At 42.9% G+C, this 14,169-nt stretch overlaps 1 protein-coding gene and 1 long non-coding RNA gene across 2 annotated transcripts in view; both read right to left on the minus strand.

Moving 5' to 3' along the window:
• Positions 1-5,048, minus strand: part of LOC137128760 (uncharacterized) — an 86,151-nt gene extending 81,103 nt beyond the window's left edge. Inside the window, exon 1 of the long non-coding RNA XR_010914641.1 lies at positions 4,777-5,048. This is a non-coding gene — a long non-coding RNA (uncharacterized lncRNA). The remainder of the gene's footprint in view (positions 1-4,776) is intronic.
• Positions 5,049-7,320: 2,272 nt separating this feature from the next.
• Positions 7,321-11,946, minus strand: sox4a (SRY-box transcription factor 4a). Its single transcript, XM_067507295.1, has one exon. It carries the CDS (start codon positions 10,405-10,407, stop codon positions 9,292-9,294), a length of 1,116 nt encoding a protein of 371 aa, XP_067363396.1. The 5' UTR covers positions 10,408-11,946; the 3' UTR covers positions 7,321-9,291.
• Between the last annotated feature and the right edge of the window lie 2,223 nt (positions 11,947-14,169).

Here is a 14,169-nt window from a genome sequence, read left to right on the forward strand (position 1 = left end):
AAAAAACTGAAAAGGGAAATTAGATTAGACTGACTGTCTGTGGGTCAGCATAATAAGTTAGGCCTTTTTTTTCATGTGTGGACTCATTTCTTGTATTTTCTTGAAAGATTGGTCATCGCTACATAGGCTTCATCTGGGAATGGACTTTTAAATTCTATATTTAAACAGTAAGCTGCTCTTAAGGCAGCACAGAAGAAAATTGAACCACCATAATTCTCACTAAAGTCACTACAGGTCAGCATACTGTGTAAAAAATATACATCTCTTTGCTCTATGACCCTGCAAATATTTATTTTAAAAATGACCTCTCCACCCATGGCTCAAGCACAAAGGAAAACTTCACAAAACCCCAGGCCCTCAGTACTACTGTTTCGTCAAAGCTAAACTGCCCTGAATTTAAATTCAGGTCTTGGAGAAATAGTGTTAATTTACAACTGCTGGGCTGATGTCCAAAAAATACTTTTGTCTATGCTTCAATTAATAACTGAAATATTACAATTACAAGACAAAGACAGTACACTGTACCTGATGTGGTCTGGTCCACCTCTCAGGGGCTAGTATGGTTCCTGGTAAGGCAGCAGTATGTGTGGTTAAGTCTCTACTCCCCTGCTCCCTCACTTTTGCTCTTAGATGCATTGCTTTGCTCTTTCCCCTCCTCTGCTGCCTGAGCACCAGAGTCTGCCTCCTGCAATGCTCCTGTCATAATGTGTAATTTTGTAGACGGCACAAACACTGAAAAATTATCAGTCCATATAGCACCTTACTTGTAGCCGTGCCCCTGTGGCATTACAAGGTATAAGCAGAATACCAAGGTAGGAACAGGTTACCACACTTTGAATGCTTGATATTATTGCACTGAAAACAAGAAACACAACCTTGCCTTTTAAGAGCTGTTTTGCATTTGAAGTCTATTCATAAAAAGGAAATGGGCAGCCCCTCTTCATAGGAGAATAATAATAACTTAAAGTTGAACATTGGAACATGTAGGAAATATGGAGGACTCACTCATCATCCCCTACAGATGAAAGGGCCCAATAGTGAACTGAGTCAAGTCTTTCATGTTTTGATAGTCTCCCATCATCTCTCAAACAGTGTAAGGACATCTCCTAAAGCCCACCAAAGGATGTCTTTTCTAAAGACCTTGCACATATCTCAGAGCTTCAGAATTGATTCTTAGGTTTAGTGATCAAAAGTATCTTCACATCATCCACCTGTCTGACTCTGCACTAAGCCTCTCTGTATTGCTGCTCAGTGAGCAGCCAGTTGAAGGAAAGGACAAGACAGATTGTCATCAAGTCTCCTATTGCTGTGTTTTATCTTAGAGACACCACTGATCTACTGAGAGCAAAACAAACCACAACACCTGAACAGTTTACTCAGGTGTTAGTCTGTCTGCCTCCGTCTGGTATTGACAACCTTCCAACCACCTCAGGCCCCTATGGAGCTGTAATCCTACTTGAAGCTGTTTAGCATATTCTGTTTATTACTAGTCAGCTTTCACACCCTCCTGCATTCTTCCTAATCGCTGTCTATATTTCATTTGAGCTCTGTCAGGGTGTAATTTGCAGCATATTCTGCACCAATTCTGCAGTGTTCGAATGTGAACATTTGCTAATTAGGGTTAAACATTAGGTAGAGTCAAGGCTTTGGGGCCTGGAGACTCAACGGATAGAGCATCGGGTTGGGATGCAGAAGGCCCCGAGATCAAATCTCACCCCACCAGGTGTGGCCTCATCCAGCCATCAAGGGCAACCTTGGTGCTGGTCCCGAGATAAAATTGGACGGTTGCTGCAGGAAGGACATCTGGTGTAAAAAGCTCATGCCAAATCAATGTGCGGAACATGTTCCACTGCGGTGACCGCTGAAAGGACAAGCCGAAAGCCATTTACTAAGAGACGAGGCTTGCTGTCATTTGTTGTGCCACAAATCAAATACTGGACAAATTTAAATTATGAGATTTTTCACGCATTATTATATCACAGTCTCTAAATTGTTTTGGTAGAAGTCTAAAAACCTACAATTCTGAAATATATGAAAACCAGGTACAATGCATGTCTATAGAATATATAATGGAAACCCATCCATTAGCTGTCAGGATGTTTCCCAACAATGGTAATCTGCTGGTGGTGATAAAGGTAAAACCAGGGATCATGAAACACAGCACAATTGATCTTTTCGGCACAACATCTCATGGTAATCCATCTAATAAACACAAGATTAAAGTGGTGCACCAACCAAAAAACAGCTATTGCTATCACTGGAGCAAAGGTGCTAGCATGAACTCAGACTGCACTGTTTTATTTATATGTATATATTTTTTTAAAGTCAGCACAAGGATTTTTAGGGGACACCAATGCACATTGGGTCTTTAGAAAGTGCAGATGCTGTGATGCATGCAATAGGTTACCTACTGCTTCTTTTCTCTTCCAGGTGAAGAGCTGAACTACGTCTGGAGTTCACTCTACCCATGTGACAAACATGGTTCCTTACTGGCTTCCCAACAATTTCACACAGTGATTGCATTCACTGCTAGCCAAACCAAATGTACTTCTGAAAGTACTACACTTACCTTTTACAATCTGTGTGTGTATTGTTTTTTATTAAAGTGTGCTGAATCTGCTTTCCGTTTTCATGTTATTGTACCTTTTGTCATCCTTCGTGTTATCACAGGGTCAGTCAAACTGATTGCTACAAATATAACAACTGTCCAAGGAGATGATGCAATTTAGGTTGTGTCACAGTAACAATGACACATTTCAATTTGAGCATTTACATTCAAGCTGCATGTAGGTCGCCCGTCTTTGGATGCAGTTTTGTACCACCGATCCATATGATTCAGACCAAAACTGAAAAAGCATAATTTCTGTGTCATGTCTGAGGAGACATGATAATACATTATAATGTCCTCTTGTAGCTGCAGTGTCAGTGTTACCTTTCACAGCCATGTTTGCACAGTGTTCTATTCTGCATGAACCAGACTGTTCATTTGGTCCACGTAAGCCTTCTGAAATTATCATCCAAGACTCAGTGTTTTCAGAACTTGTCTCTATCTTTTCAAGCATACTACAGTGCAACACCTACCCCTATGACTCAGAATTCCTCTGTCATGCTAAAATGTTTCAGCACAGTGCAGAACAATGCACTCTCTGTGTGCTGTACACAGTGTGCCACAATGTCTCGGCACGGTAAGCCCAGAGTAGGTGGAGTGATACTGTCTCGTGTGTCCTACAGCGTTGGTTTGCATGTAATATGAAGACCTGCTGCTATTTGCCACTGTCTCTACTCACGACTTCTCCTTGCACCCTAGTCACCCAGATAAACTGTGCAGGACTTGATGTACCAGGTAAACAAAATGATTCAACACTTGATGTAGTTAGGGACTGTGTGCTAGTGGTTAGAGTGGACGATGTAGTCAAGGAAGGAAGGTTTTATATTTAAGGAAGCTTGGTCCAACTTGTAAGCAGAGCAAGGACATTTTTTTATTTTCTCACCTCGGCTCTTTATACTTTATAACTTGTTTCAGAATTTCCTTGCAAAATTAAAAAAAAAGGATCAAATAGTAAATTGCGATTTTAGTGTTTACAATGTGTATTACAAGTATTTAGGGATGCAAATAAGGATTATTTTCATTACTGGTAATCTGCTGATTATTTTATTCAGTTTAAATAATTGGCTAAATAAACCACATTGCTGGACAATAGTAAAAAAATGCGATTTAATTCCCCATAGTGATGAATTCAAAATTAGGTGATTAAAGCACTCTAAAATCCATTTATGATTAATTTTCTATCAGTCAACTAGTTCGAAAGTTATGCTTCACTAACTCCAGAGAGTGTCTAAAGATGAAAAATTGTTCTTCACCCCCTCCCTATCCTAATAAATTCTCAACAGTCCCTAAATCATCCTGACCGTCATTCACAAAGCATATGGTGCTTGAAGCCTTCAGGATAAACCTTCAGGATTTATTTTGACTAGCCCTGCTATTGACAGACATACATGTGATGAAGTGTCTGTTAACTGCAAGGACCGATTGTTTGTTATAGAAAGCAGCCCACCATTAAAGAGCCACAGTCGTGTGTTTACAACTGTTGCGATGCAATGATTTGGCAATTTGTGTCAGTCCACAGTTTGTCTACTGATGGAACTAATGGGGGCAATTCCCTGTTTATCCTGCCACGAGCTCCAGAGGCCAACTATCCCCCCCCCCCCCCCCCCCCCCCCCCACCTTCCCCCCATCATTTAACCCTTCACTATGTGTCTACTTGTACAGTAATGCTATGTGCATCTGTCAATTCAAGTCCCCACCCATGAAACGAGTGAGGGAAACAAGTTGTAATCACTGCTCTATGTACAAATGTATTAAACCCACACAGCCAAAGACATCGTGCCAGGGAGCCGCTGTCCAGCCCTTGGTGTGCTGAAACGGGCCAGTCAGAAGACACAACAGCGTTCATTTGACACAATCATCTACTGCACTAAAGTTGGAGCATGCAGCCACCAGTTATAGGCAGCATTTGGTGAAGCGTGCCTGGCACAGGTTGTGTTTATAGCCGAGAATCATTATCAGACGCCGTATGATCTAATAAGTTTCAATACAGTTAGAAAAGCATGCAGTCCCTTCCCTTTATGAACTTCAACGATCATCTTTAACATGACACGGCAACATGTGCCACCCAAGTTGGTGGCACACTTAAAAAAAGACCATGTGGACAAATATTAAGTCTTAAAAAATGATTATAGTAAGTTAAGTGCAATAAAGAGGTGGTTCCAGCCTACCTGCCCCCTTCCAGCTCTCGCTGCTCCAACTCACCCGAACTTTACGCATTAACATCCCGAGTGCTGCCTCTCTTCCTTTGTCTCTTCTCAGGACGCTAACAAGTGACTGGGGATTCAAGTTTAGTCTCACGTTTCAAACTTTTTTTTTTAATCGCAACACATCTATCAGATTGTTTTTTTTTATATACCGTTGTGTGTGCTTTTTTAAATCAGCCTCCAAGCTGCAACGCAACAGGAGCGCAAGTGGCTGAAATTAAATGAAACAAAGTTGGGCTGCATGCCCGGGCAGCGCGTCTTTTGTATTTCTCGTGCTTTATGACTTTGCGTCCCGCCTTCAGTTTCGAACAATCACACCAATGCTCCTACAGGGACAGTGATTACTCACATGGTGTGTGCATTTCTATTGACTAAACGCTACTTTATTTTCCTTTTATTGCATATTTATCTTCCATCTTATCATTGTAACGTTCCGGGGGAAGTTAAAGCTACAGCTACTCTTACATATAATTCCTTATATGTATTGGAATACATACATTATATAAGTATACATTATATAACTATGAAGCTTGAGAGTTGGATATAATGCTTTATAAAATTATAAAGAAGCAACATAAAACAATTCAAAATATAAAAATGAAAAATAAAATACAACAAGCATCACAACACTTCCCAGAAAAGGCACAATAGTTGCCTAATATTGGGTTGAAATTCATTAAGAACAAGAAAGTCACTGTTGTGGATTACAACATTATAAAGCCCACATAAGTAATGGTACATCAAAATGTACTTAAAGTATCAAAAACAAACACAAACACAGAACTGTCCCTGTAAATAATTTGCTAATAATTTGTGTTTTTTGCTTTACAACATTAGCTGTTTGTTGACGAGCAATAGCGTTTAACTACTTCACATACATTTATATGTAAGATTTTAGAGGGGACTCGACCCCTGGGTTGGGGAGTTTAGATGAGTGCTTACCGACCCAGAGGTTGAGTCCCCTCATCATTAGACAACTCTGAGACGCCATGAACTGGTCAAAGGGGCATAACGAAGAAAAAATAAACTTCTTCTAAGCGATCCTAAGCAGCTGTTTTAGTGGTGTACATTGTCCAACATATTCGTCTTACCTAAGTGGAGTAGAAGTAGAGTAGAATTGGGTTTAATTGCATTACTTTGTTATTTGCACACTAAAGGTGTAGGAAATATTACAATTTAGATTTTTCAAAAAGGAAACAGTTAATTCCTCTCAATCAAATGCTGTCACAACTCAAACAACACCATGACATAATATATATGTTATAGTTGTAAATAGCTCAATTCCCTTACTTTTTTAGTAAAGGAAGTCAAAAAAAAAAATCTGTTCTTTTCTTTTGAATTGCATCATAGTCATATAACTGCATTTGCTATCAGCTATAGTTCAAGTGTCCAGCACACTCCAGTCCAGCTTCTGTGTTTACACTCACGTGTCATTATTTAGGTCAGTGTGTGAACGCATGTTTGTGTGGATGAGGCAGGCATCCAGATCTTTTTATCTTCATCAGACTCTGAGGACAATTGGACACCTCAAACACACCTCACACACTATTTCCTGTCTGATGTCAAGCTTACTGCAGGCATCTATGGGGCTGGGAGTGTGTGTGTAATGACCATGCCTTATCTTTCTCATTACCCAGCCCGAGATGTCAAAGGAAAGCTGGAGACGACCCTGCTCTCCTGATAGAGAGAGAGAGAGATGGAAATAATTACCAATGTCTCTTGTGGAATAGGGCGTAAATTGATACACACTAAATACTGTACCTTAGGGGTCTCTTTCTCTCTCCCTTTCTGTTTCTCGTCAGATGTACTAGACAAATGAACGCATCCAGAAGGAATTAATTGGATTTGGGAGCAGTCTCCTGCACGATCCACCAGGACAGACAAACACCCCCTCTGCACCCTCCCCATCTTTGGCACACACACACACGCACCTCCTCCTCTTCCTTTATTCCAGTCATGCCTTCCAGAAATGTCTGACGTGCCCCCCTCAACTCACCCCACCCTGATGGATCAGTCTGTGTCCCTTCTCCCCTGACACACACACACACACACCGAGAGCTGCACACTCCTCCCCAGCGAATTTCAACCTCTCTCTTGAACACAGCGTTTCCATGGCAGCCACGTTTTCTGCACGTGTAGAATTAGATGGAGTAAAGGGAGGGAGAGAGACCACTCCCATTGATTCACTGGCTGGCTTTGATTCACAGCTGCACACTTACCTACAGCAAACACGAACGCATCCATATTCACATGCACGCACCGGCCGAGTGTAAACATCCGACATCAGATTGGAGCTTCTTGAATGAGGCTCAGCTACAGAATGTGATAATGAAGGCTCACTTTTCCTTCAGCGTGCTTTCAGCATTGAAAAGGAAAGTCAGTAGGTGTGACTGCTCCAGTCATCTCTTCAGTGTACATCTAACAGTAGCCACCACTTGATGGTGCTTACATTTTCTCTTTGAAAAGTTTAGATAGTGGAAAAACCACACAAGACAGAGAGAAACACTGTACTTTTCAGTTCCAGCTGATTTTATTTCCTTCTTGGAAGAAAAGAAAAACAAATCTTAAAAAACGACAATCTGTACAGAGGTCTGAGAGGCAGTGATTGACCCAAACATTGGCTGGTTTTCGAGCAATAAAACATCAAATGATATTGACATAATTGAACAATGGACATGATCATACACTATTGCACAAATGAAAAAAAAAAAAAAAAAAGGGATGATAGAACAGATGTCTGATAGGAAAAAAAAGAAAAGAAATAAAACTCCTGGATCACAATCATCTCCAACATAACAATGTCCAAAGATGGCTGTCCTAGTGCCTGTCGTTGATCATCATCATCATCATCATCATCATACATAAAACACACAATCTTTGCTTATAGTACAGTCAGTTTACATAAATATCTTCATGTTATTATTCTTTTAAAAATCTTAAACACAACAGCTATAGCTACATATACCTGAATCTGAAATACAAATGCTATTTGCCATGCCATAATATAGGAAAACAATTAGCCTGCTATACTTAGCCAACAGGTACAGAAAGGTTAAATACTATTTTTTGATGCCATTTGCGCAATAACAGATGAAGCACTTCATACATCTCCCTCCCTCCAATGTCTAGGCAAAGTGGAATGAGTGTGAAATTCCATCCAGTGGTTCAAATAAAACTTATCTTGATAAAAAGCACACAGAGGTATTAGCTCTATCCAAACAGTGACTCTCTGGGATCTTCCACTCATATCCTTTCGGTCTAAGTGTACTGGAAACACAGTCACCACTCAGACTGGGAGCCTCAGTGGCGCTTTGTTTACTTGGCTGGTGAAACTGGAGTCACTGTGCCATTAAGAAGCATGTGGGTAAATACTGTAAACACTGCGTGAGGTCAGATTGTGCCAAACAAACCCCCATCTGCACGTCAAAACACCAATGTAGATCCAAACAACAATGTCGTAGGCTACCCACTTGCCGGAAACCCCCTTTCTATAGATTTTGTACAAAAATACAAGTAGAAAATCATGACACACTCAAATCTCCTTAAAAGTGAGAGAAGTCAGACATTTTTAAATAAGATACACTTCTAGCCCTTCCGCGCTGGATACAGACAGGTGTATGTGCACAAACACAAAGGAGACCTGTACGAGAACAATACTTCTATGTATAAAAAAGTTTGGCCGGTATAAATACATCGATATAAAAAACGTCATCTGACACAGAGGAACTACAAAGTTGAAGCACTAGGCAGAAAGGATGCGCGTCGGGGAAACATTGATCCTGAATTGTGCACTGAGTGTTTAAAAAGGTTCAGAAAAAGGTTTCTGAAGTTTTGAGTCAGTCTTTGTTTAAAGTCCTGCCGTTGAAAGAGAAGCTGGTGATCGTGAATTGTGTCCTATGGTCACACAAATTGCGTAATTACGCAGCAATGAACATTTTACGCATTTAACAACAACAAAATCCTCCTTATCTCGGAGAGCATGCCTGTTGATACTGAAACTGTTTCGAGTTTGGAAAAAACTACACCTGAATAGCAATTTGATGGTCAATATGAATTCGCTATATCTTAAACAAAACCGAACATGACTAGCTCGTCGCCAAGTGTCTTTTTCCCCGACCCAAAATAACATTAAGATTTAAAGTTCAGTCTCAGTCCTTATCCTGTGCGGATTGGGTAGAGTCCGCGTGTTTCACCGCTCTCTGCTTACATTCACTCCTCCTCTGTGTCCAAATGCAGACTAAGCATTTCCCCCGTCTGCGCGTGCCCGTCAAGCTCTACGAGCGCTGTCCAAGTCTGTGAGCGGCGCGTGCCTGGGCTTCAAAGCGCACACAGGCCACCGATTCTTTCCTGTTTCACTCTCCTCTATTTAGTGAAAGAATGAAGGAAATATTCTGGTCTGGACTCACGCGCCTGTTCAAGGGGGGGTTGAAGAGTTCAAAACGTGGGGGGACATTGCGTTTCCTGTCCACCCTGGTCCTTTCAGTAGGTGAACACCAGGTTGGAGATGGTGGACTCAAGCCAGTCTCCCGAGATCATCTCACTGACCTCTGGGGTGCAGTAGTCAGGAAAGTCGAAGTGAGAGCCCGACCCGCACTCTCCGAAGCTCCAGTCCAAGTCCCGGTCCAGCTCTGCATCGGAGAAGCCCATACCGCCCAGGGACATGCTCTCAAATCCGGGACTCGGGTTCAGATCGACCCGCTCGTCTTCAAACTCTTCATCTGACGATGAGGATGACACAGATGAGGAAGAGTGTGAGGCTGATGGTGTTGGAGAGGAGGCGCGAGTGTACCTGAGGCGTGCGGTGTGTGATGACTCGCTGGCCGCCGGACTCTGCTCCTCGTACAAGCTGAGCGGGTCGCTGGACTCCGCCGAGCTGCTGAGGGTGGGACTGCCCGGGACTCCCACAGAGGGAGGCCCGCTTTCCAGGCTCCCTGCACCGCCGAACATGTGGCTGCGTCTCGCCTCTCCGCTGCGCTTCTCTGGGATCTGCCTGGCCCCAGACACTGACCTGGATTTGAAGAGCGCCTGGTGGTCACCGGGAGACACATAGTCCTGCCCGGGAGCGCCCTTTACGCTCCCTGGTTTGTGCGTCCTGCTCACTCCTTTGGACGCTGGGCTTCTTTTCACGCCCGCTTTGGCGCTGCGCTCCCCGCTCTTTTCCCCGCGGTCCGCCTGCTTAGTGGCTCCGCTTCCCGACTTCACCTTCTTCCTGGGCCGATACTTGTAGTCTGGGTAGTCGGCCATGTGTTTGAGTCTGAGTCGCTCCGCCTCGCGGATGAACGGGATCTTGTCTGTGTCTTTCAGCAGCTTCCAGCGCTTCCCCAGCCGCTTGGAGATCTCCGCGTTGTGCATGTCCGGCGATTGCTCCATAATCTTCCTCCTCTCGATCTGTGACCAGACCATAAAGGCGTTCATGGGTCTCTTGATGTGCCCCGTTGGAGTTTTGCACCACGCCAAGTCGCTCCTCTCCCCGGATGACGGGGACTCAGGGGTCGGAGATGCATCCATCTCCAAATCCATTTCTCCCGTGTCCGTGGAGTCCCCGCCGGGGGAGTGCGCGTGGGCGCTTTCTGTCTGGCTCATGTGCTGCACCATCCTTCCCTCCAAGCGTGTGGACTCACTCTGCTCAGTGATGTGCTTTGACAAAGTTCAAGTGAGCAAAAATGCCTTCTAGACTTCGAAAAAAATATTCCTCACTGTCTTATTTCAGGCGCTTCAGAGCCAGGACACTGATGGATTAAAGTCTTTTCAAAAGTTCACCCAAGTCTCTTCACTGTCTCTTTTTACTTCAGTCCGTTTGAGAACTTTTACAACTGCGCTTCACGGAAACAAAGAAAAACAGGAAATTCCCGTAACTATTTACCAGCAACTTTCAGCTGCCTGTGCGGCTGAAAACTCGGTCAGCAAGACTCGAAACGCGCCGTTGTGGGCACCAGCACTGCAAGTCCCTTATGTGAACCTGGCTGTCTGCAGCGCAGCTTGTCTGTGCGGTTGAGGAACCATGTGGTTGAATGGAGCAGCTGAGCTTTCTCATAGTCTCCCTGTTTCCCGTGCGCTCTGCAATATTACTGTAAACATAACAACGAGAACCTCGCCGTTATATAGTCTCATCGCGAGATATAAACACCAATCAGCGTCTGTCTCCATCCTGGTTTTTCAGTCGAGCCACTCCCCCTGGCCTCCTATTGGCTGAATAAAAGAAACGGGCAATAATAATAATAATGTGCAATGAGAATCGGTGTGTCTGACCTCATTCCTATCAGACTCCACTGGAAGAAAGACGAACTTGGTGCGTTTACGTGTGTGTGTATGTGTGTGCTTTAAATGAACAAAACGTCCTTACTCCTGCCGTAAGGGGAAGTGTTCAAGGATATACTTAGAACTACATTAGTTTCATGTGGATGAGCATAGTGACTAAATTTAGATCCACTGTAATTTGGGGGCAAGGAAATGCTGAGAAAACACAAAATCAGCCACAACATGTTGTGTTAGTCACTCTGCAGTGTGGTGAGCAGGGATGTAGTGGAGGGTAAACCCACCCAAACACAGCTCACCCAACCTGGTATTTACAAATCATTACGACACCCAGCTTGCATCATTACATCACAGCAGGCAGAATAAACAGATGCAGGAGAGGTGATGATGGTTTTTATTTACACTCTCTATCTGTGCATTTATGGTAAACCAGCAATGTGCACACCAATAATTATGAATATGAGGAAAGGGAGAACAATCATGTTATCAGTGCCTCTCAGAAACAAAACAAACTCACTGCAGGAGCTTCTTTTTCTACAACACACAGATTCGTCTTCATGCCGACATGTTACATGAACATGTCCATTCCATGCAGGCTCACATTACAGTCTGTGTCGCTAGATGTCAGGCTAGAGCCAAATGGAGCTGATGAGGTTCACATTGTGTGTGTGTCGTTGTCTGTCTGTGTCTGTGTGTGTGTGTGTGTGTGTGTGTGGTGTAACATGTACAGCACATCAATCTCCGTCCTATAATCGGCTGCTTTGAGCTGCCATCATTAAAATCCTTCAGGTGATGTCATTAGCTGGTAGTGAGAGCTCCCCTCCATCCTGCAACAGAAGTGACTGACGTGAGTGTTTTTCACACCTGGAGGTAAACACAGCAGACTGCTAAATAAAAAGTGGGCAAACTATGTCCTTTGCGTAATGCTTGCCAAAAGGGCAAGTAAGAAATATCTTAGTTTGTTTATGTGATTATATTCTTGTGTACCATAATTTAACATCTAGCTAGCCAAGGTGCCTAGTGTGTGTCTTTATTTATGACAAGATCTATGTCAAGCTTAAAGAAACAGCAATAAAGTCTATAACATTTCACAAATCAACCTCTTCAACCTCTGGTGATTCCATAAATCAAGCAAATAATATTGAACTCCTTTATCTGCCTGTATCTTAATAAACATGCTTGCTCTCTCTCTCTCTCTCTCTCTCTCTCTCTCTCTCTCTCTCTCTGTCTCGTCTAAACAAGTGTAGCAGGTATACCTGTAATATTATCTGATGTTTGAGAGGCAGCTGTCAGGTAGCTTTTCCACTCTGTCCCCGGCAGATGTGTGGCTCCGGCAGAGCTGGGAAAGTGAGACCACATCCCGCCGGTCTATTGCTCTGTCATCTGCAAAGCTGTGCCGGAGCCATGTGTTTACCTCAAACACACCGGCACTTTGTCTCAGCTCTTTTGACGCCTAAAGGCACAGTGTCATTATGAGAGTGTGCTGTGAGAGGCTGGGGCTCCTTTCAGAGACTCCTTAGACCTAAGGTGAAGATGGTGTGATTCTGAGGGTTTTAAAAAATAGAAACAAAAAAAAAATATTTGCACTAACCTGTGGATATTAAACCCCTCCATTAAAGGTGAAATCTATACAGGGATTTAAATTTAAATAAATTTAAATAACATTTAAATCAAACTTGCTAAAGCTGCGGTCATGTCAGAGGTGAACAACACTGTGTTTAATATGCGATTGTTAATAAACCATTAGCATTAACCTGATATGTCCGGGTAACCCTAGAGATAACTGCAGGCTGAATGAGCATACAGCATACTGCTCTGTGTGTGTGTGTGTGTGTATTTATGCCTATTTCCCGGCAGTCTGGTTTATTATACACCAGGGCAGTTGTAGATGTTGTAGTTGTAGATGGGACTGGAAAATATAAGGGGAGGGAGAGGTCACAGTCGTCACAGTGTGTCGTAAGAGCTTAAATGAAGAAATTGAAGACGCAGGGAGCAAGCTGTAGTCAAGAGAAAGTGCGTGTGAGCGCCTGCATGCTGTCAAACAGAGGTACTCATTATCATGTACTTGCCTTTTTCAACCGCCTAGGAATGACGCGCCTCTTTGACCTGCATGCTCATCATCCGGGGTCAAACACAATGAGGCCTTTGTGTGTGTGTGTGTGTTTCTATGTGTGTGTGTGTGTGTGTGTGTCCAGCCCTAACTGAACTGGAGCTTATCCAAGGATTGAAAGTTTGAAAACCAGTGGGAAGTCCCCTTCCACCCTGCAGTTAAACAGAAAAACTGAAGACTAAGCACTGATTTGCATACACACACTCTGACTCTCTCTCTCTCTCTATGTGTGTTTGTGTGTGACTGTGAATCATTCACAGTGACTTTGTCCGCGCTGTGTTTTGTGTGGATGTGGCAGACAGCACAGGTGGCCATCTCACAATATCACCCACCTACTGCTGTCACCCCTTTACGCAACAACACAAGCAAGGCCAGTTATTTATAAGTTGTCAGGGAACATGCAGTACCTAATATTTCCATGTTTAAGCGTGTATTTCCACTTAAACTGTAACAGCCTGAACTAAAAACAGATACACTGTACAGAGACATAAAATCACTGCTTTACAAAACTTTTTAATTACATTTTAAAACTGTTATGTGGACAAAATAAATGAAACACCTTATACTATAATGTAATCCAATGTAATGACGCCAAATTCGTCTTTTCATCTCTTGTTATTATTTAGTAATTATTAAAAAGTGTTGCTGCACTGGATTCCATTACATAATACACGTGTAAGGTGTATCTATTACATGGCACAAATGCACTCTCTTAACGACCAAAAGTTTTACTCTACTGTTTCCCTCTTTACAATTAATAAAAAAGAGAAAAAGTCGATAAAGAAAAGAAACCTCTGCCCTTCCCTATACTGTTTTACAGTCTAGACTACAGAAGACTACAAAGTAGAGCAGAGGCAGGCAAATGGCCGAATTAAAATGTGTAGATGGGAAAAGAAAAGAATAGTTAAAGAATCCTTGCTTCCTCGCTTGCTTTTCCTTCATTCATCAGTGTAATCCAGAGTCAGATTATGAATGAGTGCACAGCGAAGGTG

This window comes from Channa argus, chromosome 1, assembly GCF_033026475.1.
Source record: "Channa argus isolate prfri chromosome 1, Channa argus male v1.0, whole genome shotgun sequence".
NCBI lineage: Eukaryota > Metazoa > Chordata > Actinopteri > Anabantiformes > Channidae > Channa > Channa argus.

Coding starts and splice junctions, on each gene's coding strand:
- sox4a (XM_067507295.1), bottom strand. CDS start 10,407: ATGGTGCAGCACATGAGCCAGACAGAAAGCGCCCACGCGCACTCCCCC.